Raw genomic sequence first — 25,195 nt, 5'->3', positions numbered from 1 at the left:
CCGATCCTACCTGACCCACCAAGCCCCCTGCCCCCTGACCGATTCTTCCTCTGGCTCACTGTGCTCTCTGCTACTTCTCTACCACACCAGGTAGGCTCCAGCCTCAGGGCCCCTCGCCAGTTCCCTCTGCCCAGAATCTCTTCATCTGAACACCCTGCTCCCCCACCTCCTTCAGTATTTTGTTCAAATGTCACTTCAATGAGGGCTTCGTCTTATTTAAAATGACAACACCTTCTCTCACCACACTCCCCGCACTTTGCACTGATGCGTGTGCTTTATATGTTGCTTCTTAGATGTTTACTGGTTTCTTATTATTATAATTTTTCAAATTATTTGTTTATTTTTGGGTGCGCCGGGTCTTCATTACGGCATGCGGGATCATTAGTTGTGACATGCATGCGGGATCTAGTTCCCCGACCAGGGATTGAACCTGGGCCTGCTGCATTGGGGGCGCAGAGTTTTACTCACTGAACCACCAGAGAAGTCCCTGTGGTCATAGTTTCTTTCCCTCGTTAGAAAATAAACTCTGGCAAGGCTCTATTTTATTTCACCCCTGTATCTCTAGCGCTGAGGACAGTGCCAGGAGTATTCACTGCTATTTGTGGAATGGATTAATGAATGAACGGAAAGTAGAGGTCGCACCCGTGAGCGGCCCAGCTCTATGGAATTTACCCCCACATTCACGGGCAGACTTTAATCCGAGCAAATGAAGGTGGCGCCCTGGGAGGACGGCGGGAGGGAGTGGGCGGGGGGGTCGGGGAGTAGAGGCCGGGATAGGCGGGCCTGGAACCGAGGGGCGGGGCCCCCAGGCGCGGCCGTCGTCACGGAAACGGCTCCCTGAGCCGAACTACAACTCCCAGCGGCCGCCGCGGCTTCCGGTTGGCAAGATGGTGGCGCGCGGGAGGAAGCGTGCGGCGCGGGAGTCTGAGAAGGGGATTCTGAGCCTGCCGGGTTACTCAGGTGAGGGGCTGCGGGACGCGGGGCCGGGGGACGGCCAGGCTTCGTCGGCAGGAGGCTCGGGGTCGGCAGTGGCTCTGGGCCCCCAGGAGCAGCCACACAGTTGGACATGAGGCCCGGAAGGTTGTGAGGCCCGGGGCCCCTCAAGACCCGCGCGGCGCCCTGTTCCCATCTGGCTCCACTCGCCCGGGACGAGCCTAGTTTGGTTAACGCTTCCCTTGAGTGAAGCCACCTCTGTCTACACTCTCCCAGGGCGAACCCGCGTCCGGCTACACTCTCCCCCTGAGGTGCGCCCGTCCGCTTACCAGCTCCCCTTTGCAGTTCCTAGTCCAGCCCCCTCAGCGCTCACCTGGCCTGTGCCCTCCGCGCTGGTTCTCCTGCCTTCCGTTTTCCACCCAGGAGCCAGAATGTTCTTTCTAAAGTCAGATTTAAATCAGAGCTTGCCTCACACGCCCATACCCACTGAACTCCCTCCAGAGGCGAAAGTTAGCACCTGAAACAAAATCCACACTGCCCACCATTGACCTGCGTGGCCCCGCATAGCCTGGCTCCTGCTAACCTACAGCGCTGTCTTTCTATTCCTCTGCGGCAACAAGCTCTTTACACCCTCAGCGTTTTTGTAACTTACTGGGTCTTCTTCCTCAGACAGCTCTGCGCTGTTACACGGCTTCCTGTCATTCTGGTCTAAGCTTTAATGTTTCTTCCTCGAAGAGCTGGTCCCGATCCATGGCCTGTCCTCAGGCTTCTGCCACCCATCACCCTGCACTACTTCACTCTGTGTGTGTTTCCTTCCTATTTGATCGACCTTGTTACATGCTTACTTCTTGTCCTTTTCTCCCTTCACCATGTGAGCTTCCTGAGCGCAGGGGTTGCAACTGTATCCTCACTGTGTTCTGAACAAGGTGGTGAGAAAAGCAGAACAGTCCTTAGCTTGATGAGGGTTAAAGTTTATGGGAATGCCAGCTATCGGCCTGATCGTCGCACAAGGGACTCCCCTGGCGGTCCAGTGGTTAGGACTCCGTGCTTCCACTGCAGGGGGCACGGGTTCGATCCCTGGTCGCAGAACTAAGATACCGCATGCCATGGTGTGGCCAAAAAAAATCACACAAATAGAGACATAGAGACCGTGAGAGAAGGTAAGAAGGCGCAGAGCAGGTGGATCTAACCTGGCGTGTAAGGGTCTCCTGAGGAAGTGAAGTGAAAACCTGAAGGATGGGTGGAAGGACGAGGGTTGATGTTTCAGGAAGGGGAGAGCGTGTGTGAGGCCCTGGCTTATTGGAGGAACAGAGAGGAGGCCGGAGGGGCCAGCATGTGGTGTGGAGGGGGGAGGGTGGGGTGAGAAGAGGCTGCAGAGGCGGCCACGGTAGGGACTTGGCTGTTTACCCCAAGAGCAGCTGAGTTGGAACTTCTCTCCTTTCGCATCCTGTTCACATTCTGTCTCCCGCAAGCTTGGGAGTCCTTTCTGGGCAGATTATCTGTTCACCCTCCCAGCCTGCATAGTAACCCTGCACAGGCCTTGCCTAGGGGAAGGGCTCAGTGAAGGATGGATGGACAGACAGACTCACAGGACTGGAAACGGACAGCCTGAACCTGACTTCCATGCTGTCCTTCCCCGCCCCCATTTTCCTTCCAGCCATTCCCATCAAATTCTCTGAAAAGCAGCAGTCTTCTCATTACCTCTATGTGAGAGAGCACAAAGTTCGAGAAGGCACCAAGTCTTCCTGGCCTCAGAAACGGACCCTTTTTGTCCTCAATGTGCCCCCATACTGCACAGAGGTAAACTGGTGTCTGGGAGGGAACCTGAGCCTGGGGCGGGGGCTCCAGGCAGAGCTGGGCTCCTACGGGCCCCCCGCCAAGTCCTTAGTGGCGCAGTGGAAACAGCTAACTGAAGCCCTGAGGGGTGGTATCTGTAAGGCTGCCTCTCTTGTGACAGGAGATTGGCCTTTTAAAGGTGTGTTGTAAAAAATATAATTCTCTAGGGAACCCAGAGCTTTTTGTATGTTACCCAGAATTGTTTGAGTTATGTATTTTTTTCCCCTGATTATAAAATTGATACATGTCCATTGCAGGTACTGTTAATAATACAGCTGAAATGTTCTGTTGCTTAAAGCGATCGATGCATAACTGTCTCTGTCTACCATAATTCCATACGAAGACAGAGACACATGTTCTCAAACGTTTTTCTTGAGTATTGTGAAAGTTGTGCCAACTACTTATGTGACATCTGACAACATAATCATTGTCTTTTTTTTAAAAAATTGAGGGACGGGACTTCCCTGGTGGTCCAGTGGTTAAGACTCCGTGCTCCCAGTGCAGGGGGCCCAGGTTTGATCTCTGGTTGGGGAACTAGATCCCGCATGCCGCAACTAAGAGTCTGCATGCCACAACGAAGATCCCTCGTGCCGCAGCTAAGACCCAGCACAACCAAATAGATAAATAAATGTTAAAAAAAATAAAAATCTGATACATGTCCATAGTAAAAAATAGGAAAAGTAGAAGAAAATAAAATTACCTCTGAGTCTACTATGCAGACATGTCTGTTAATTTTTTTTCACAAAAGCTGTTAAATTTAGTATTTCATTATTTTACAGAAGAGAAATTAAGGGAATTGCTGGATTTTCGATATTTTTTTTACAGAAAAGAAATACTAATTTCTAAACGATTCCTCTACAGTTAAAGAGAAAAAGTAACAGTGAGAGGAGAGGGTGTCATTTTTAACCTTTCCTGAAGACTAGTGTATGTATGGAGAAGGGCCTGGACCCAAGTGTAGCACTCACTGCATTTCACAAACTGAGTAAACCTGTGTCATCAGTACCCAGGTGGAGAAACAGAACATCACCCGCACCCCCAGAAGTCCCGTCATGCCCCTCCCCCCACCAAGGATAACCAGCATCCTGATTCCAACGGAGTAGATATAACTCTTTTTTTTTTTTTTTTCCGGCTGTGCCTCGCGACATGTGGGATCTTAGTTCCCCAACCAGGGATTGAACCCGTGCCCCCTGCAGTGGACGCATGGAGCCCTAATCACTAGACAGCCAGGGAATTCCTAGATTTAACTCTTTTTAAATGGCTGATTCAGGTAGTAAAACTTAGTTGGTTTTCGTATAAAATCAGAGTACTCAGAATAAAAGTAAAAATGTCCCCACCTGTTGTTGTAATAATTTTTTTAAAAAGTTGAGAACCCACTCCTACTTTACGGGTCATTCACTTTTTTTTTTAAAATTTATTTTATTATTTATTTATTTTTGGCTGCGTTGGGTCTTTGTTGCTGCGCGCAGGCTTTCTCTAGTTGCGGTGAGCGGACTTTTCATTGCGGTGGCTTCTCTTGTTGCGGAGCACGGGCTCTAGGCGCGTGGGCTTCAGTAGTTGTGGCTTGTGGGCTCTAGAGCGCAGGCTCCGTAGTTGTGGCGCACGGGCTTAGTTGCTCCGCAGCATGTGGGATCTTCCCAAACCAGGGCTCGAACCCGTGTCCCCTGCATTGGCAGGCGGATTCTTAACCACTGCGCCACCAGGGAAGTCCTGGATCATTCACTTTCAAACGGAGAAATCCCTTTCAGGAGCAGACCAAGCGTATCCTGGGCACGTGCTTCTAGCAGGGTCCTGTCATAAAACCAAAAGGCTTATACCTGAATTTTGTCTCACCTCTGTGTCCTCCCTCCCGAGTTCCCGGCCAGTGGACTTTTTACCCACAGCTTTGAACATGAAAATTCACAAGGTTGCTGTCTGGGGCCGTGGGGGGCCGGGGTTGTGACCTCTGTGTTGAGGAGGTGGTGGCTTGCCCAGGCCGTCTGTGCAGGCCCCCAGGTTGGACTCCGAGACCTTCTGGGCCCCAGTCCCCTGGCAGTGCTGCCCAGGGCAGAGGGAGGCTCCAGAAAGGCCCCGTAGCCGCTCATACTGTGCTTCTCTCCGGCCACGGCAGGAGTGCCTGTCCCGCCTGCTGTCCCCCTGCGGCCCCGTCCATTCGGTGGAGTTACAGGAGAAGCCGGATCTTGCTGAGAGCCCAAAGGAGCCAAAGTCAAAGTTCTTTCACCCCAAGCCAGTTCCTGTGAGCCTCCACTACTGGGGTCTGCTTGAATGATGGTGTGGGTCGGGCCAGGGCAGTGTCCCCAGTGTGTAAGGGGAAGGTGGTGTCAGGGGTGGCAGTGGGACTTGCAAGCGTTCCCTGTGCTCAGGCCAGTCCTGGCCTGTGTGGTCTAGGAGGGCTGTCAGGTAAACAGCTTGCACTCCTTTCCCAGATTTGCCGTGTCCTGTCTGGCTCTTTCCATTGTCCTGGGTGAAAGCTCAGGGGCATCTCTGCTCACTGCCCAAGGGGCCTCCCTGAGCCACCCGCTGCGTCCCGCATTGAGGTCGATTCTTTCTTAGGCTTGGTGGCCTGGGCCTCGTTTCCCTGTGTGCCTTGAGTCCACACCTCCTCCTGTTTAGTGGAGTTTGAACTAGTGAGCGCCCCATCTGTCTGTCCACTCTTGGCCCAGGGAGACACGCTCTTCCCTGAGTCCCTCCCATACCTGGAACAAAAGTCCTGAGTGTCTCACCTCTCCCTGGTGAAGAGGTGGGATCGGGTCATTTTTAGCAGAAGTTGCATAACTAGGAGTGTGGCCGCCCCTCCCCTGGATTAGAACAACCTCCTGGTTACCTTCACGTTCAGGAACAGCCCAGCACATCTCCCCCGGCCCCGCGACAAGTCAGGCTGAGGGCAGGGGGGAGCCCTTGGGCCAGGCCTGGGATGGCTGGGAGGATGGGAAGGCTCCCGGCACTGACATCTCTCCTCCTCCCAGGGGTTCCAGGTGGCCTATGTGGTGTTCCAGAAGCCACGTGGGGTGTCAGCTGCCTTGGCCCTGAAGGGCCCTCTGCTGGTCTCGACAGAGAGTCACCCTGTGAAGAGCGGCGTTCACAGTCAGTACCTCGGGTGCCAGCGGGCGCCTCCTTCCTGGGCCCTGGGCCCTGGGTCGGGGAGGGGAGCTTTGTGGGCTGGCGTCTGCCGTGTCCCCTCGCCGTCAGAGCAGGTGTGGGAGGCTTGAGCTTGGCACTCGGGGTGGGCATAGGTGAGGGCCCAGCTTGCCACCACTAGGCTCTTCCTCACGCCCCGAACCCTGGCCCACGAGTCTCCCTCCCTGCGGCCTGTGCAAGAAGACCCCACCTGGCCTGCAAGGTCCTGGGCGGGGCCCCGAGGGGCAGGCCTGGAATCCGTCTCTCTCTCGCTCCCTCCTCCCTCAGAGTGGATCAGAGACTACGCAGACTCCGTGCCGGACCCCGAGGCCCTGAGAGTCGAGGTGGACACGTTCATGGAGACGTACGACGAGAAGATGGCTGAGGTGGGGCTTCCACACGGGCAGCTGGTGGAGTCCAGGCTCCTCTCTCTCTGCTGAGCCCTGGGCCTCCTGGCTGGGTAACATCTAGTCTCGGAATGGTCTCTAGGGAAAGGACGGTCGAGGGTGGAGGAGGAGGCAGCGTTGGCATGTCTGCCCCCCGCCCTTCCCCCACACTCAGCCGCTCACACGGTGCTGGGTGCGTGTGAGCGGCGCCAGGGCGGTCCTGGGCACGGGAGGGAGAGCGGAGAGGGGGAGGTGAGGTGCTCCTGGGGCTGCAGGGCGGCTCGCAGGCACCTGCCCATCCCAGGGCCACGTTCTTTGCAGGAGGAGGCTAAGGCCAAGGAGGAGGAAGGGGTCCCTGACGAGGAGGGCTGGGTGAAGGTGACCCGCCGCGGCCGGCGGCCGGTGCTCCCGAGGACGGAGGCGGCCAGCCTGCGGGTGCTGGAGAGGGAGAAGCGGAAGCGTGCACGCAAGGAGCTGCTCAACTTCTATGCCTGGCAGCACCGCGAGACCAAGATGGAGCGTAAGGGCGCGCCCCAAGCCCCTGTCCTTCGGCCCCCTGCCCTGGGCGCCCAGGCTGTGGACGCGGTCTTGTGGCCGCTCTACCAGCCCTGGCCAGACACGGAGCTCCTGACGGCAGGCGCCAGGCCTGCGGGCGGGTAGGGCGTTCTTGGGCGCAGACTTCCTAACAGGCTCTGGGGTTACGGTCCCAGCCTGGCAGCGTCCCCGTGTCGTGGGCTCCCTGTTGCTCCCGAGGCAGCTGCGGGTGCCTCTGGGTATTGAGGCTGCACAGGCACCTGGGATGTAGGCCCCACCTCCAGGCCCTTGTCAGCCTCCGGCAAGGAGCCACACGCAGAGGGTGGCCACACGCAGAGGGAGCCCCTGACCACCTGTGGCTGCTCTCGGGGGCTATGACGCCGAGCTCGCGGCCCGGGCCGCCTGGTCTCCTGCTGGCAGGACGGCTTCCCCGTGGACCCGGGAGAGGGTCCTGGCCTTGCACAGGGGAGGCCCTGACCCTGCCGCCTGGTCACACCGCGCCCTCACCTGCCTCACTGCTCCTGCCCACACCGTGCCCACCGCTCCTTCGCTCTGCGCTCCTCTGGCCCCGCCTGACGGGCCTCCACCAGCCTCCCCGCCCTTGGGCTCAAAACCCCACACCCGGCGTCCCGACCGGTGACCGGAGTTGCCGCGTGAATTCTGTGGCAGTCTCGGGGTGGAGGCCCCTTATTCCTGATGCGCGCCCCCGGCCTGATAGCTGCCGTGAGGAGGGGCTGGGAGAGGTGTCCCGGGGGTCTCCCAGCAGCCCCAGAACCTTCTTCCTTCACCTTGGGGGGCGTGTTGGAGGCGGGGTGGTAAGGGGGCAAGTGCCTTTTGTCTTTCTCTGCTTTCTCTTCGACCTGGTGAATTTTCCGCCTGAAACCTCGGGTGTCCCTTCTGCTCCACTTCAGCCTCTGCCCTCCAACTGGGCTGCAGTCTGGTTCCGGTTCCCACCGCAGAGGCGACGGGGGAGGGGGGCGGCCGTGCGGAGCGCCCCCAGCGGGGAGTGGGGACTGAGGGAGGGGCTGCTGCCCTCGTGAGTGGGGGGCAGCGGGGGCAGCTTCCGCCCGGCCTGTCTGATCCCGGCCCTGTCTCGTCTTACCCCTCTTGCCCCAGATCTCGCGCAGCTGCGCAAGAAGTTCCAGGAGGACAAGCAGAGGATCGAGCTGATGCGGGCCCAGCGCAAGTTCCGACCCTACTGAGCCTCACCCCCCCGCGGGCCCCGTGGAGAGGGGTGGGGACTGGGTGGCAGCGCGTGGCCAGCGAGGATGCAGGGCCTGCGACACTCATCTCAGCGGCCGTGCCCAGGCTGAGGGACCACACGTCAGCCCCAGAGATCTGAGCCCACGTGATGTGAGGTACAGGACAGTGTCACCCCTTGGCTCCTGTGCTTCGGCAGTCCTGGGGCCCGGCGCAAGGACCTGGACTCCGGAAGCCACTGGCCCAGGAAGTGGCTCCTTCCCTGTCATGGGCTCTGTCCCCAGCCTGTCTCTGGACTCTCCTCTCAGGGCTAAGTGTCTGCTGTGTTCTCCCCTTCCGCCTAACGGAGAAGCCCCATGGGCAGTGAGACAGCCTCAAACGCAGAAAGAATACAAGAACATTTTATTTTTCATCCAGCTGGGCGGCAAGAGAAGGCTACAAAAGGCCGGTGGGCCTATCCCAGCCCCTCCCTCTGCCTGCTACCCAGTCACAAAACAGGTAACTCCCACACCCAGACACCGTCTCCCCCTTGAAATCACAGATGTTAGCATCAGAATCTTGTGTCCTCCCCCCCCCAGCTCTGCCACAGGATTCTCTTCCGGCCACGCTGGTCTTCAGGACCAGGGGGCCCTGTCCCCACCACGCCTGGCCTGGGCTTGGGAGCTGGGAGTCGGGCTGAGCAGGCGTCTGTAGCCCCTGGCCCAGGGCTACAGGTGGGCTGGGATCCTCTCCTTGCTCTGTAAAAAGGAGCTGATGATACCAGCCATGTGCTGGGGTTGGTTCATGTGGACGTAGTGGTTGCCGGGGACTTGCTCGTACTGGAACCTCTGGGGAAGGGAGGGGACACGTGGTGAGGTGACCCAGTGGAGGGCTCTGCGGGCCCCTCTGGCGCACTGGGGCTTTCCCACGGCCTGCTGCCTCCCAGTGGTTCCAAGCGTCCACCACAGGAGCCTTGGCAGTGCCTGACCCGTGGCCTCGCGGGCCCCAGTCAGTCACAGCACCCCCTGGGGGGTGTCAGGGCCTGGCTCAAAACCAGTGAGAAAGGCCTGTCTGGGAGGGAAGAGCCCAAACCCTGGGGTTCTAGGCCATTCTGAGCTGAAATTGTAGAGCTAGGCTGGGATGGGGGCTGGTAGTCGGGGCTGCTGCTGGTTCTGAGCATGTTATAAGGTCCACTTGCAAAAGGAATAGACCATCAGCCTTTCAAACTCGCCCTTGCTCGGGAGAAAGGCCGACAAGGCAGGAAGGCACTGCAGTTGGCCAGCCAGCCACACGGGCTTCCCTCTAGTGACACCCAGTCGTCTGCACAGGCCCCAGGGTCAGGTGTTTATGGTGGATGATGGTCATAAAATGCCAGGTGCTCCCAGGAACCCAGGCAAAGGGCAAAGTCACAGCACACGTCCCAGCCCTCCAACTGGGAGGCCAGCACCCACTGATGAGACTGGTCATCTGTTCCCATGTGGGACCCTAGGAAATCGTGGCAGTGCTGAGTTGGGTGTGGCGCAGGGAATATGTGAGGACAATAAAGCCAGGAGATTCTGCCAATGAGAAGTCTGCTTTCTGTGCTGATTTATGAGACCCCCCAGGTCTCCAGGGACCGCAGCAGGGAGTGAGGCCTGGTAGCTCCTGGGGATCACCTGTTAGACCTAGGGCCAGACCAGAGGTCCCAGTGCAAGAAAAGAGATGGGTGAGCTGGAGCCCGGGGCCGCCTGGCAGCCCCTCCTGCAGCCCAGCTGCCCTGAGCCCTACGTACCCACCTCTTTCAGGGTGGATCTCAGTGAGCTAGTCACGAATAGCACGAGCTCCGTGTTGGCATCATTCTCTCTCCTCAGGTCGTAAAACCCTTGGGTTGCTCTGGGAAACGAGAAGAAAGGTTCATCTGGGACCACCTCCTTGCATGCTCTCCCCCAGCCCTGGGCTCCAGGCTCTGAGACTGAGACCAGCCTGGGCGTCCCTCCAATCTTCCCACAGCTGGGTCCCTTGGAGCCCAGGTTTAATTCAGGATTGAGTTATTCAGTCCCCGCAGGCACTCACAGCTCACTGAGGCCTGCCCAAGTGAAGCAATTCAGGTTTATCTCAGGGGACCTGGCCATGGTCACAGCCACTGAATGGCGGAGCTGGGATCTGAACGGGCTCAGAGTCCGTGCGTTCTCTTTCTCTTTTAGCAGCTTTATGGAGATAATTTCACCCATTTAAAGTGTACAGTTCCATGGATTTTGGTATATTCAGAGTTGTGCAAGCATCACCACTGTCCATTTTAGAACATAATTAATCACCTCAACAACAACAAAAATCCCGCACCTACAGTTTCCACATAGAGCTCCCGGTCTTACACAACCACTGCTCGGCCTTGTCTCTGTATGTTTCCCTATCTGGACTTGCATGTGGATGGAATCATACGCTCCCTGGACTCCTGTGCCTGGCTCCTTTCAATTAGCCTAATGTTGTCAAGGTCCGTCCACGTCACAGTGTGTATCGGTGCTTCATTCCGCTTGTCACTGAACAATAGTCCGTTGTACGGATGGAGCATGTTTTGCTCATCTGTCCACTGATGGACATATGGGTTGCCTCCAACACTATTCATTCGATTAGGAAAGATGCTGCTGTGTGCCATCAGTACAAGCTGTTGTGTGCATAGATGCTGGAAACACACCTGGGAGTGGAACTGCTGGGTCATGGTAATTTAATGGCTTGAGAAACTGCCAGACTTTTCCAAAGCGGCTGCACCATTTTACAATACCAGGGGCTTCCCTGGTGGCACAGTGGTTAAGAATCCGCCTGCCAATGCAGGGGACATGGGTTTGAGCCCTGGTCCGGGAAGATCCCACATGCCGTGGAGCAACTAAGCCCGTGCGCCACAACTACTGAAGCCCGCATGCCCTAGAGCCCACGCGCTGCAACTACTGAAGCCCGCGTGCCTAGAGCCCGTGCTCTGCAACAAGAGAAGCCACCACAATGAGAAGCCCGCGCACCGCCACGAAGAGTAGCCCCCGCTCGCCGCAACTACAGGAAGCCCATGCGCAGCAACGAAGACCCAATGCAGCCATTTAAAAAAAAAAAAAAGTTTACAATCCTACAGCAGCATGCAAGGGTTCTAGTTTCTCCGCATCCTCACCAACACTTGTTATCTCACTTTTAGAGTCTGGCCATCCTAGGGGTGTGCAGTGTATCTCACTGTGGTCTAGAGCTGCCCCTATCGAGTCCATGCCTTCTAAACCCCTGTGCTCGGCAGATGTGTCCCTGGAAGTCACAGTTCCTGCCAGTCCAGGATGGCTGCAGTGGAGTGGGTGGTGGCACCTAAGCCACACCAAAGGATGTTCACTGTGCTGTGGCACCCAGAGGCAGTGGATGGCTTCTGGCTAGCAGGTGGGGGAAGGGAGGACAGCAGACAGGAGCAGTGTAGGCCTGGGGATGTCAGGGGCCCGGGGTGGCTGGAGGACTGGGGAGGGCAAGGGCCAGACTCCAGCGTCTGCCAGTCTCTCTGCCTTACCTGGGCGTGCCCCCCACAGATACAGACACCTGCTGAAAAGTGCGGTGCAGTCCTTTCCCATCCCCAGCTGCCCAAGCCCTCCCACTGCCTTGCCTGCCTTCCACACACCAGCGGCCGAGGGGCTGCCCAAGAAAGATGGCGGAGAGGTCTCACACCAGGAGACCTGGAGATTCCTGGCACTCACATCTGTCTGGGGCGCTTGGTTCAGACTTACTTGATGAACAGGACGCGGGCCTGCAGCTTCCTGATGGAATGCACAAACAGCTCCCTGCTGATGAAATTGAAGTAATACTCTGGCTGTAGAGACAAAACCCCAGTGAATTCTCACCACAAGGCTCTGGCATTGCCGGGGGCAGAAACCGGTCTCCCTTGGGAACAGTGGGGGCCCCTTCGGCCACCTAACCAGGACCAAGCCCACTGCCCAACCGTATCACTGCCTCAACAGAGGGCTTTAACTCCCTCAGGCCAGAGACTTCCCCCCTCCACCTCCAAATCTGTTCTCCCTCTTCCTGGGCTCATGGTTGCCCAGCTAGACATGTCCCAGACTCCCCTCAGCCAGGTGTGGCCATGCAACTAAATGCAGACAAGTGACCTGGGCTACTTCTGGGCTTAGGTTTGGGACTGAGGCGTGGCCCCTCCACACCTCCTTTCCTGGTCCACGGGCTGCCCTGTAACGCTGCCCAGCCAGCCTGGGCTCTGGACTCTCGGCAAGCACAGCCCACTTACCTCCACCGACTGTTTCCATGAGAAAGAAACCTGCTTAGGCCACAGTGCAGAAAGAGTGCACCTTGGTGTCCCCGCAGCCACTGCTGGCCTCCATCACAGCCCTGACCTCCCCGTCTTACGACCGTTTAAGAGGTCTAGGTCTATACTGTCCACACGGTAACCATCCGCCATCTGTGGCTACTGAGAGCTTGAAATGGGGCTAGTCCAGCCTGAGACACACTGTAGGTGTAAACTGCACACTGGATTTCGAAGACTTAGTATAAGAAAACAATATGTCAAATATCTCAATAATTTTTTATGTTGATTACATGCTGAAGTGGTAACACCTTGGATACACTGAGTTAGAAAATACTATTAAAGTTGATTTCACCTGTTTTCACTGTTCATACGGCCACTAGAAGACGTGACATTAACACGAGCTCACATTATACTTCTATTGGACTGTGCCGCTCTAGGCCAAGAAGCCTCTGAGGGCAGAAGCTCTCAGGATTTTCTCTGTGTTCACAGCTCTCGGCACACGGCGCGACTGAGGCGGGGCTCAGTGAGCGTGTACTGAGTGGGTTAATTCAAGAGAGCTCCCATACGGACTGACTGTCGCGTTGTGCTACAGCATCACGATGAAGCTACGACTCCTGTGAAGACACAGGCACACAGCTGCCTGGTCAGCCACTTACTGTCGTCGTTCTGCACTAACCCCTCCCAGCCACCTCCTGCTCCTCGGGCCACAGTGACCTCAGGGGCTTTTCCAGAAGCAGAGGCTCCCCTATCAACCACGAGGCCCAATGCATGAGCATTTACTGAGGACCCAGACACGTCACACATTATCTCCTCCCCGAAGGATCAGAAACGCTAAGTCCCTATGTCACAGTCAACAGCTAACAGGAGGTGGTGCCAGGACTCAGCTCAGGCGTGAACTGCCCCTCACCCCCTCCTACCCCAGCTTCTCAGCCTCGTTTTTTTAATTAATTTATTTATGTTTTGGCTGCACTGGGTCTTCGTTGCTGCGCGCGGGCTTTCTCTAGTTGCGGCGAGCGGGGGCTACTCTTCATTGAGGTGTGCGGGCTTCTCATTGCAGTGGCTTCTCTTGCTGCGGAGCATGGGCTCTAGGCGCGCAGGCTTCAGCTGTTGTGGCACGCGGGCTCAGTAGTTGTGGCTCGCGGGCTCTAGAGGGCAGGCTCAGTAGTTGTGGTGCACGGACTTAGTTGCTCCGTGGCATGTGGGATCTTCCCGGACCAGGGCTCAAACCCGTGTCCCCTGCATTGGCAGGTGGATTCTTAACCACTGCACCACCAGGGAAGTCCCTCTGGCTTCTTTTTTCTCTTCCTCTCCATCTCTCCTTTGACCTCCTTTTCCTAGTCCACTTACATCCTCAGATCTGTATTTTTCTTTTGTAATTCAAGTATAACTTTCAGCAAAGTCCACAGACCTGGGTGTCAGCCCATTATGGCCTTTGACATACGGATGCGGCCGTGCAGCCATGACCCGGATGAAGGCCTGGAACCCCTCAGCACCCAGCAGGCTCCCTTCGGGGGTTTTCTCCAAGGGCACCCCCCTAGCTCAATTTTGCCACTTTTTGAACTTCATATACATAGAATCATCGTGTTCTTCTTTGGTTTGGGCTTCTTTTACTCTGTAACTGTGCTTTTTTCATTCCTGTGTGGTGTTCCATTGTATGAATGTATAACAGTTTATGCATTCTATTGTTGATGGACATTTGGGTGATTCCTCCTTTGGGGCTATGATGAATAAAGCTGCCAGGAATGGAGCGCACAGCACACACTGTTGCCGGGCACATATCTAGGACTGGGATTACTGGGCACAGAATTTACATATAGCGTAAATATCATACTATGTATATTTTACTACCATAAAAAAAGAAAGAAGCTGACAGGCACACTGTGAAGGGTGGGAAGACAGCAGCACTCACCCTAGTGATCCTCCGATCTCTGTTCAGAAACAGACCTGGAAGGAAGCATGGAGACATGGCCTCAGCGCCGCCTGTCAGGGTGCGGGGGTCGGGGGGAACTCAGCTCGGCTCCCCTGGGACCCTGGGCCCGTGCAGCCAGGGCTCATTTCTTCAGCCTGGACCTGCAGAGACCACCCCCAACATCCTCTTGGGGTTCAGCCAGAGCAGAGCTTGCCCACAGCTACCCTGCCACGGACAGGAACGTCCATGCAGGTGCCTCCCCGGCCATCCCAGAGGGCAGCACAGAATGATGGTGGTGGGACAATTACCCACCCGGCATCGTAGTCTCATCTCTGAGAACCTTAAAATGTTCACTCGGATCTTTAAGCACCAGGAAGTGCCTAAGAGCTAAGGATCGCATCCTCACTTGTTGGAGAGAAATCGAGCCAAAAAAGAAAGGCTGGAGGGGTTGAGAGGCCTGGGTCGTCCCAGCTCCAGCTGGGTTCTCTGCCACGGTCCCAGTGGGGGCAACTTGGCCTCACCTAATGAGGATGGACACCCAGCAGTTCCCGCCTGGGCAATGTCTCCTCAAGGAAGGGCTGCCAGGGGACTTCCCTGGTGGTTCAGTGGATAAGACTCCGTGCTCCCAATGCAAGGGGCCCGGGTTCGATCCCTGGTCGGAGAACTAGATCCCGCATGCCTGCCACAACTAAAAGTCTGCATGCTGCAACTAAGAGTCCATGTACCGCAACTAAGAGTCCACATACGGCAACTAAGAAGCCCGTGTGCCACAACGAAACTCCCACGAGCCGCAACTAAGAGCCGGCGCAGCATGCATGCATAAATAAATACGAAAAATAAACAAAAAAAAGGGCTGCAGGGTCTCAGGGAGGTCACAGAATCTCAGACCCTGGAGGCTGCCTGATGTGAGCAGCGCAGGGAGTGAGAAAGGGAGATGATACAGTGACGTGGGTCACCCCAGGAGAACGCACCGGCCAGGAGAAGCAAGGCTGCGCCCTCCTCCCTACACACCTTTGCTCAAATGCCACCATCCCAGCCAGGCCTCCTGGACCTCCCCTTTACACCCACAAACATCTTACCAGAGCCCCTCCATCCCCCGCTGATTTATTTCTCTCCGTAACTCCCAGCACTTTCTTTCTTTCTTTAGTATTTATTATTTGGCTGCATCGGGTCTCAGCTGCTGCACCTGGGATCTTCATTGTGGTGCACAGGCTTCTCTCTAGTTGTGACTCACGGGCTCCAGAGCATGTTGGCTCAGTAGTTGTGGCGCAGGCTTAGCTGCCCCGTGGCATGTAGGATATTAGTTCCCCGACGAGGGATCAAACCCGCATCCCCTGCACTGGAAGGTGGATTCTTAACCACTGGACCACCAGGGAAGTCCCTCCCGGCACTTTCTAATGCACTCTATCATTTACCCTCTGCTAGATCATATCTTCCAGGACAACAAGGGGTTTGGGCTCTTTTTAACTCACAGCTGTTTCTTTTTTAAAATTTATTTATTTATTTATTTTTGGCTGCGTTGGGTCTTTGCTGCTGTGCGCGGGCTTTCTCTAGTTGCGGCGAGCGGGGGCTACTCTTCGTTGTTTCAGTGGCTTCTCTTATTGTGGAGCACGGGCACCAGGCACGTGGGATCCAGTAGTTGTGGCGTACGGGCTTAGTAGTTATGGCTCGTGGGCTCTAGAGCACAGGCTCAGTAGCTGTGGCTCACGGGCTTAGTTGCTCCGCGGCATGTGGGATCTTCCCGGACCAGGGCTCGAACCTGTGTCCCCTGCACTGGCAGGCGGATTCTTAACCACTGCGCTACCAGGGAAGCCCCACAGCTAATTGTTGATAGAGGTTCTTAGACATCTGTGACTCAAAATACTTAGAAGGACCATGTCGTTGGAAGGTTTTCTGGTTTCCACACTACTAGATCATCTCAGCCTGATCAAACCACGGCTGAGGCTTCTGGGCTGCCTTCAGCTCCAGCCACGACCTCCCTGCACAGATGACTGGCCCTGCTGCATGTGCAGGACCAGGGGTGACCCCTGGGTGCCCCTGCCCCCAGGCTCGCTGCCCTCCTCCTTCCTCCAGGCCTGGGTTTCAGGTGCTGAGAGGATGTGAAAAGACTTAAAAAGGGGGTTTTCTTGGGGGTGGGGTGACCCCCCAGGTATTGGGGACCCCCATCGTGCTGTTTTCTCTGCCCTAAGAATTGCTCCTCCCTGTGGTCAAGTCCTCCAGCTCTTTTCAAGCCTGCTTCCACCTGACACATCCTGACGTGGCCCCAGGCACTCCCGCAGCCGGCTGCTTTTCTGTCTGCCTCTCCTGTGACAATGACCTTTGTGAGGGCAGGAATGGTGTTTCTCAGACCAGTGGGCCAGCACAGATGTCACTTAAATAAGGAGTCCAGGGGCTTCCCTGGTGGCACAGTGGTTAAGAATCCGCCTGCCAATGCAGGGGACACGGGTTTGAGCCCTGGTCCAGGAAGATTCGACATGCCGTGGAACAACTAAGCCCGTGCACCACAACTACTGAGCCTGTGCTCTAGAGCCTGCGAGCCACAACTATTGAGCCCTCGTGCCACAACTGCTGAAGCCTGTGCGCCTAGAGCCCGTGCTCCACGACAAGAGAAGCCACTGCAATGAGAAGCCCGCACACCGCAACGAAGAGTAGCCCCGGCTGGCCGCAACTAGAGAAAGCCGGTGCGCAGCAACGAAGACCCAACGCAGCCAAAAATTAATAAATAAATAATTAAACAAATAATTAAATAATTTTAAAAAATGAAATGGTCTCGAATGCAGGAGATATTATCAGGATCATAGACTCCCCACTTCCCTGCCAACAGTTAGGGACTGTGACACTGTGATATAACAAAACGTATATTTTAGTCCTGGTCCTTGGCTCCTAGCCAGAGCTCCTAAAAACTGTTGTTATTTCCTGAAGTGGTGAAAGTGCAAAAAGCATCTTTTGTCCGAACATTTGATCTCTGACACAGAGCTCCTAAATCCCTTGGAATTTCCTGAGCGATAGGAGTGTCTTTTGTTCTAATGAGGTGACCCTTGGTGGGTTCTTGATGGCTTCAGGATGGGGGCTGGTCACTAGAAAGATCAAGCCATGATTAGGAACGTGGAACTTCCAGCCCGGCCCTTCGGGGAAGGGAGAGCGGCTAGAGCCTGGGTTAACCATCATTCACGCCTATGTGATAAAGCCCCCATAAAAATCTCTGAGTTTGGAGAGCCTCTATGTTGGTGGATACCGGGAGGTATCAGGATGGTGGGTGCACCACCCGCTTCCTCTGCTGGGGCCTGCCAAGGTCACGGACTCACCGCAGAGGCTGGGCAGAGTGGGTGCAGCGCCCGCTCGCACACAGCAGGGTCTCCGCGCAGCTGTTCTTGCCTATGCAGAAGGCAGAATGTGCTGCCAAGTGTTGCCATTTTTCAAAAGAAACCGGAAATCTCCATTTTTACATAAACTCTCTCCATTCTAAATATGAACAACCTATTCAAAATCCCCCTCGCGCCAAATTGTTGTGTTTAAACTGCGCAAGTCAAAAGAAATCATGCCCACAGCCCCAGGGCAGCCCAGCCTGTGACAGGGTCTGAGCACCCCCATGGTGGGCCGGCTGCAGGCGGTAGATACTGACAACAGACAGTCCTTGGTCATTAACCCCACCCGGAGCTGGACCTTCCCTCCTTCACGCTAACGCTAACACGTTGACCTCATTCCGAAGGCCTGGGCCAGGGCTGTGATGGGAACGCAGATAAGAGGCAGATAAGATAGGAGCTGGCCTCCCTCCTCGCCCTGGCTCACGGCCTCGTTTCTCCCACAAGCCTGATGGAGCTCGTGCACCAAGCCCTTGCCGGCAGCTCATCTGCATCACAGGGTTCAGAAGTCACCTTCTCCACAAGGCCAACCCAGGCCCTTCTACTGAACATCCTGAGCCCCTTACCCCGTTTTTTCCAAAGCGCTCTCACCTCACACCCTGTGAAGACGTGGGGAGAGGGTCACACATGAGCCAAGGAACACCTGAGGCCACCAGAAGCCAGGAGACAGGCACGGACAGCCTGTCACAGCCCTGCCAGCGCTCTGGCCTTGGCTTCTGGCCTCTGAAACAGTGAGACAGTAAACGTAAACGTCTGCTGTTGAAGCTGCCCCATCTGTGGGACTTTGTAACGGCAGCCCTAGGGAAGGAATTCAGAGTTGGGGGGTATGGGGTTGGATGACGGAGGTGTGTGCGGCTCCAGAACGGAATGGGGGCTCTCGGAGGCTCTGGGGCCTGAGGGAACGGGCTCAGGAGGGTCCTGGAATGCCGGCTCCCCCGCTGTCACCCTGCCCACTTGGGTCTGGGAGGCTGCTTGGTCTTCTTTTAGGTTAACCCCGGGCCTCAAAGGGCCACACTGCTGCGGAGGGGCTGGGCCCGACACAACGATCCAGCCGCCTGCCCACTGCCCACCCCTCCCACCCCCTCTGCCCACCCCGTTGACAAGTGGCTCAGCGGACCTCTGCTCACTGTTTCATGTGACCCTGGGCTGGCCAAATCGGCTTCCCAGGCCAGGTGCACGTCTAATTCTGGATTAGCCCACTTCTGCACGGGGGCCCCTCTGGCCCGCCATCTGTACCAGCACATCAGGGAAGCTGGGGCCCACGCCCTCTGCCATCGACCTCCCTCCTCCATGATGGATTTGCAGGAAGGGCCAGACAAACGCTCAGAGACGGTAACCAAGACAAGAACGGGTCTCCAACCTCCTTAGGTATATTGCACTTGACCTAATGGTGTGTTGGCAACTTCTGAGAAACATTACAACACAGCAGGGACTTCCCTGGCGGTCCAGTGGTTAAGACTCCGCGCTGCCACAGCAGGGGGCATGAGTTTGATCCCTGGTTGGGGAACTAAGATCCTGCGTGCCACGTGGTGCGGCCAAAAAAAATATTACAGCACAGCAGACCTCTGGCTCCTTTTGAGCAGCTAGAAATTCTGGCCACAGGAGCCCCGAGTTCCCATGTGATAAGCCCTGGGAGCCGCCCTCCTGCAGGGCGCACGGTCTCAGTGCCACAATCCCCACCACTTCTCACGGCCCCACTCCCAGCAGCCGGCATAATTTCACAACTTGTTCAGCTCCCACAGGCATTTTGGGTTTTGATCCCTGCCTCGTTTGGTTCTTTACAAACTGAAGTCACCTAAGAAGACCAGGGAGTCTGACTGTGGGAAGGAGCTTGCCCACAATCTCTGAGTTCCTGGGGCAGTCGCTGCCAGCAAGGGCGCTTGTGGGTGGCGCCCCCTGGAGTTGTGCTGGCCGGGTACTGGGCCACCAGGAGAGGGCGGGTGTCTGTTCTGGTTCACCATGCTCCTGCAGCCTCGCAAGGGGCAGGGCACAGAGCGGACTCCGAGTAAAAGGTTTCTTCAATGAATATGTTGGGAGATAAAGTGTAGAAAACACAGGCCTGATGCTGCCCTGAAGCCAAGGTGCCCCCACCTCCGCTTCTCCATTCTGAAAACCACCTTCAAAGCCAAGGTGCCCCCACCTCCGCTTCTCCATTCGGAAAACATCTTCAAAGTCGCTTGCCCCACGGGAGTCCTCAAAGCCTAGCCTCGGACACCAGGCACCCACCACACAGGATCAGCAGAGCAGGGCTGTGCTGTACCCCAACATTTAGTCCCAAGACCCCTGACCAAGCTCCCCACAGGACGTGGCTTTCCAGGATAGGCAGTAGCCGCCTGACCTGGCACAAGCCGCTTGGCCCTTCTGAGCCTCAGTTTCCCCTGCTTTAAACGGGATGAAAATAGGGCAGTAGGAGCGCTAAAGGAGATACTTTTTGTAAAGCACTAAGTATCATGCCTGGGCCCAAGAAAGCAGCCATAAAGCCCAGCCATCATCATTCCTCAGTAAGCGCAGTGCCAATAAGCAACGGCCTTGGACAGCGAGTCCCTTACCTGTGGCCACCTGTGTGGTTCCTCTCTGCAGGAGGAGTTTCCCACACTCTTCTCCCACATGACTGTTGTTCTTCAGGAACCTGGGGGAGACAAGGAGGACACTGGATGCCTTGGGGCAGGGGAGGCCAGATGAAAGGAGAGGAGGGCAGGGAAAAGGCTACCCCACTAGGACACAGGCCTGTACCGATGGGGATGTTCGCATCGGTGTGGGGGTGCGTGTGTGTGGAGAGGGGGGCAGAGAGCATGAGGAGGGGTGGGGAGAACGCAGCTCAAGCCCCAGCTGGGGCGGCTAAGGAGCGCCAGGTGAGCACAGGGAGAAGCAGGCTTGCTGTGGATTTGCCAGTAGGAGAAGGAAGCTTCCTCCGTGCCCCAGAGATCTCTTCCCTCCGTGGTCCAGAGCTCCCCCAGGCCTCTGACGCTACCGGTCTCACCCGCCGGCACCCACCCCTGCAGCATCTCCTCCGGGCTGACCACTTGGGAGGGCTTCTTGGAGGCCTCCACCTGCAGCATGTTCTCTATGGCTTTCCGCTTGTAGCTCAGCATGTTCTCCAGTTCCTAAGGATTCATGGGTTCTGCTGGGTGGGCAGGGCGGGGCTCCCAGCTGCACGCACGCAAAGGGGCCTGCTCCCTCGCCCAGCCCCACCCTCCACCCTCAAGAGCCCCTCAGCTGCACACCCGCCTGGCCCAAGATGCATTCTGACCCAGCGGGCGGCGGCATGGGATCAGTCCCTGCCAGTTAGCCCTGTGACTGCCTCGGTCACAGCCATCCCAGCCCTGCCTGAGGCCCGGGACAGCTGGACGGATCAGGTTGAAGATGGAGGAAGCCCCTGGGGGCACTGTGTGTGTCAACTCAGTGGGTGAAACCGGTAAAGAAGCAAGAGTGGCAGCCACCGCTGTCTCAGTGAATCCTCACAGTAACCTACGAGCTCTCTGCTCATGCAACGCACGTTTATCAAGCACTTACTGTGTGCCGGGACTCGGCAGGTGGTGGTAAAGAGACAGCTATGGTTCTTGCCCTTATGGAATCTGTGATCATTTTATGGACAAGAAAACTGAAACTGATGAAGGACCCATGTGAGGCTGAGCCCTCGGGAACAGAATGACCACCTGTCAGAGCTGGAGGGCACCTCCACAGTCCTCTACTCCAACCTCCTCATTTTACAGGTGAGGAAACTGAGGCCCAGAGAGGCAAAGTGACCTGCCTAGGGTCACAGAGCAGGGAAACGGCAGAGCCAGCACTCAGATGCAGAGTTAGCTCTGGTTGTTGTCATTGGTGGTGGTGGCGAGAGGGGTCAGCACTTTTCCCATGGGTCCACACTCAGGTCTACTGTGTGCGGTTGTGCAGTGTGTGCACAGCTCAAAGGTACTTGACCGAGCACAAGTGCAGGTGGGCGCACCCAACCGTGCGCCCCCAGAGCTTCCTCAACCCACTGCTTCTACCCTCTCTCACCCCTGCCGCCTCGTGACCCACCTGGCATCCTGCAGACTCCAGGCCACACACAGGGCTCCCAAGGATGACCCAGGCCCACACGCCCTGTTCCTTGCCCACTCCTAGGGTGTAAGTAGCGTAACCCTGTCCTCGGGGGGGGGGGGCCCTGAGGCCCTTTGTCTACCCTCTGCCACCTCCTCCCGCCCCACTGAGGGAGGCAGGGCTGAGGGCACTACCTGGGACCGGACCCAGGTCTTCCCCAGCGACAGCATGCATGAAAAGCCCTGTCCTTACGTTAGTTTCCAGGATAAATGGCGAGGATTCCAGCAAGACAAGTTTATCCACCATCTCAGGGAAGATACAGGAAAACTATAATGTGACACAAAAGGGGAAAGATGAAGGGGAGAGTAGGCAGGGAAAGGGACTCCCTTTCCTGTGGGGACACCGGTGTTTTAGGCTGGGGAAAGGGTGCTGCCCAAGAGGCCAGCAAGAATCTCCTGTCCCTTCAGGGCACCCTTCTCTCCCCTACTCCCAGTCTGCATTCAGCATCAAGCTCCCGACCCTGGGGCTAGACTCCAGGGTTCTCTGTGACGGAGGAGATGGGCACTGTTGGAACACTTAACTCCATCAGGAATGCCCTCACAACAGTGATTATCACGGGCCTACAAAGGAAGCTGGCACAGTCACTAAGACGCGCCTGGAACTCCCGATGCGAGGAGGCACCCCCCTCTCCAGGCAAGTTCCCCTTCGTCGTCTTGCTCTCCCCACCCACCTGGAGCACGAGCAGGGACGGTCACTGTAAGCTACTCACCATTCCACCCACAGTGCCACCTGGGGGGACGAAAGAGTAGTTAGCTGATATTCCCCAGCTCTCAAAGTCCTTCTAAAACTCCTTCCCAGGGGTCGAGCCAGCCCCGAGCCAGGGGCCAGGCTCCTGGCCCCCACCAGCAGGCCGGGCTCTGCATTCACTATCAAACTTGAGGCTCCCTCTCTGGGGCCACGGGGTCCCTGCATCAGACATGACCCTGTTTCCCTCGTCAGATCCGGAGACTGCTATCTACGGGGCCACGTGTCCTTGGGGAGCTACCTGAGGCCAGAGGGCATGGTGCCCAAGGGTCAATGTCTGATGAACCCCCTCCATCTCTCCTTGCGGTTCCAGAAGTGCAAGGGAAAGATACCTGTGTACCAACTCCCCTCCCTTCCTCACAGCCCCAAAGCCCAAGACCAGTCAGGTCTTGGCCAAAGCGTACTCACCAAAACTGTGGCCCAGGAGGGAAAAACGGTTCCATTTCAGGGCTGAAAACACACGGAGCCAGGTCTGGATGGGCCCAGCCTCCCCGCACCCTCTGTCCTGCAGTCGCTGTGCTCTGGAAATCCCTCCCCAGCATCTGGGATGCCCCACTCAGGAAACCCACTTAAAGGAGTCCCAGTTCCACAGCAGGGGTGGAACTCGCAGGAAGAAGTGTGCTCTTCTTGCCAGCTCTCTCCAGCTTTCCCAAAGTCACCCATGAATTCCTGGCAGAACTGGGGCCAGACCTCAAGTCACGCCCAAGCCAGCGTTGCTTCCTGGCCACCACAACCAACTCCAAGGATGAGGGCATGTCCCAGAGCACCCCCCCACACACACACCCCCACAACACACAGAGATGAACATACAGGCTCTGTCTCTTACTCACCTGCTGCGACCCTTCGGACCTCACTCACAAAGTTTTGGTGGTCATACGGGAAACCTGGGCTATAATGGGATGACAGCCCATGACCCCCGAAATCCATGGCAACGTAATAAAAGTCTGAGACAGAGGGAAAGGGTAGGGGAAGGCGTCTAGGTCAGCCACCTCCCCTTCCTGATTCTCCTGCAGTCCCACTGCCTCACCCCTTGGCTTCCATTCAGCCTCACGCCCACCTTTCGGGAGAAGAGGGATGAGTCTGTCAAAGGAGTTGGCATTGTCCAGCCACCCGTGAAGGCAGAGAACTGGGGGGCTCTTATGGGAGCCCCAGGCTTTGGCAGCAATGTGGCCCCAGGGCATAGCGAGCTTCAGCTCTGAGATTAGACCTGAAACACAGAGCGACCATTCATGGAGCCTGCACTTCCGGAGCCCCTCATCCACACCCAAGGTGTCCAGAGCATTGGCACTACCCAGGGGGCTCAGCTGCCTGCGCTGCCCCCGGGGGTTATGGGGAGAGAGCCAGATGAGGAAAGCTAAGCTGGGTCCACTGGGTGAGGAAAGCCTTGGGAGGGCTTCACAGCAGAACTTTCTAGAATAGGTTGGGGGGTCAGCTAGGCCTGGGCTCTGCCACTTGCTGGCTGTGTGACCTTGAGCAAGTTAGTAAAACCTCTCAACCCTCAGTTTCCTTTTCTGTCCCTTCGCAAACGCAGAAACTGAGGCACAGGGAGGTGCAGGCCATTCTCCAGGTCACACAGAGAGAATGGGGCGGAGCGAGGATTTAGCGCGGGCGGCACGACCCCAGGCCCCCAGGCCCCAGTCCCGACCACCAGGCACTACGCTGTCTCCGGCCTGCTCAAGTCAGGGCTGCTTCCTCCGTCGCCCAGGGCTAACATTTTCGCCCTTCAGGCTCTCCCGGCCGGGCCTGAGACCTGCCTACCCCCAGACGCCCGCGAATTTGCCTCTCTGACCTGGGGCTCCCGGAACCCTGGGAGGTCAAGTGAGGCCAGGTCCCCGCCCCCCCCGTCCCCCCGCGCCCCCCACCGCCGGTGTGGCTCGGCCTGCTCCAGAGGCTGCGGACGCAGGACTTGCTACCGCCAGGAGGGCGGCGAGCCCCCCCCACCGCGGTCCCAAGTAAGTGGGTGGGCGGATGGAAGCGCCCACGTGGCCTCCCCCATCACACTCCGGTCTCGGGGGCCCCGGACTGGGAACCTTCACCCATCGCTCGCGTCCCGCGGTCTCAAGGCGGCCGTCTCTCCATCCAGCTAAGTCGCGCCGGAGCCTAAGGACGCCAGAGTTCCGGGTTCCGCCCTTCAGCGGCCAGACCCCCGCCCCGCCCCGCCCGCCCCGCCCCGCCCGCAGGACTTCCGGCGGGCTGGCTGGATCCCGAAGGTGGTCGGATTTGACCTTCAGCTCCCGCCGCCGCCCGCACGGGGAAAGCCGTCCCCGCCCGCCCGGCGCAGGCTGTGAGCCGAGCGGCTGGGGAACCCGGGGGCTGTGGCCAAACGACCTTCAAAATCTCGGGCTACACCCGGGGCCGCGTCGCAGGGAGCAGAGCCGGCCCTGCTTGACACATGGGTGGTGGAACCGCGACCCTTGGACAGTCCACATGGCCACCCCTGCCCCTGCGCGGGACCAGGAGCTGGCGAAGGCCCAGGAGCTGCCCCAGCGAGCGGGGCACCCCGTGGGTCCTCACTGACCAGTACCGTAGGCCTAAAGGTGGGGTGACTCTCTTTTAGTGGTTTAATGTCCTCCTGGAAGGAGGGGCTGCGTCCACCGTATTCTCACTGTGTCCTGGGGTCCTCACCCTGCCTGGCATGAGCCAGCCTTAATAGTTGTTGTATGGGTGAAGGAATGAATGTATAAATTGGGAACATGAGGAACCCCCCAGGTGAGGAAGGGTTATAGACGATGACATTGAGCCTGGAGAGGATCAAGTACCCCAAGGGGATGTTTGGGGTGCTAAATCCTATAATAAAGGCACTGTAGTGTGCATCCTTTGAGTCTCTGAAAGTGGCTAGTCTAGGACAAGTAAGGGAAAATATTTC

The 25,195-nt window shown here is 57.1% G+C and overlaps 2 protein-coding genes across 2 annotated transcripts; one reads left to right on the top strand and one right to left on the bottom strand.

Annotated features, from left to right (window-relative positions):
- Positions 1 to 875: 875 nt before the first annotated feature.
- On the top strand, positions 876 to 8,421 carry RRP7A (ribosomal RNA processing 7 homolog A). The gene is made up of 7 exons (XM_082850429.1): positions 876 to 960; positions 2,591 to 2,733; positions 4,877 to 5,002; positions 5,733 to 5,850; positions 6,172 to 6,269; positions 6,591 to 6,789; positions 7,920 to 8,421. The coding sequence occupies exons 1-7, from the start codon at positions 888 to 890 to the stop codon at positions 8,003 to 8,005; spliced, it is 843 nt and encodes a 280-aa protein (XP_082706555.1). The 5' UTR covers positions 876 to 887; the 3' UTR covers positions 8,006 to 8,421.
- A 5-nt stretch (positions 8,422 to 8,426) lies between these two features.
- SERHL2 (serine hydrolase like 2) lies at positions 8,427 to 24,435 on the bottom strand. Its single transcript, XM_082849470.1, has 12 exons — positions 24,366 to 24,435; positions 23,387 to 23,536; positions 23,160 to 23,273; positions 22,738 to 22,779; positions 22,295 to 22,314; positions 21,778 to 21,852; positions 20,500 to 20,609; positions 20,055 to 20,134; positions 14,144 to 14,178; positions 11,705 to 11,787; positions 9,758 to 9,854; positions 8,427 to 8,830 (listed from the first exon to the last, which is right to left on the bottom strand). Exons 1-12 carry the CDS (start codon positions 24,367 to 24,369, stop codon positions 8,711 to 8,713), a joined length of 930 nt encoding a protein of 309 aa, XP_082705596.1. The 5' UTR covers positions 24,370 to 24,435; the 3' UTR covers positions 8,427 to 8,710.
- Between the last annotated feature and the right edge of the window lie 760 nt (positions 24,436 to 25,195).

The sequence above is a fragment of the Leucopleurus acutus genome, assembly GCF_964270905.1.
Source record: "Leucopleurus acutus genome assembly, chromosome: 11".
Lineage (NCBI taxonomy): Eukaryota > Metazoa > Chordata > Mammalia > Artiodactyla > Delphinidae > Leucopleurus > Leucopleurus acutus.
This window is presented reverse-complemented; position numbering and strand designations above follow the sequence as displayed.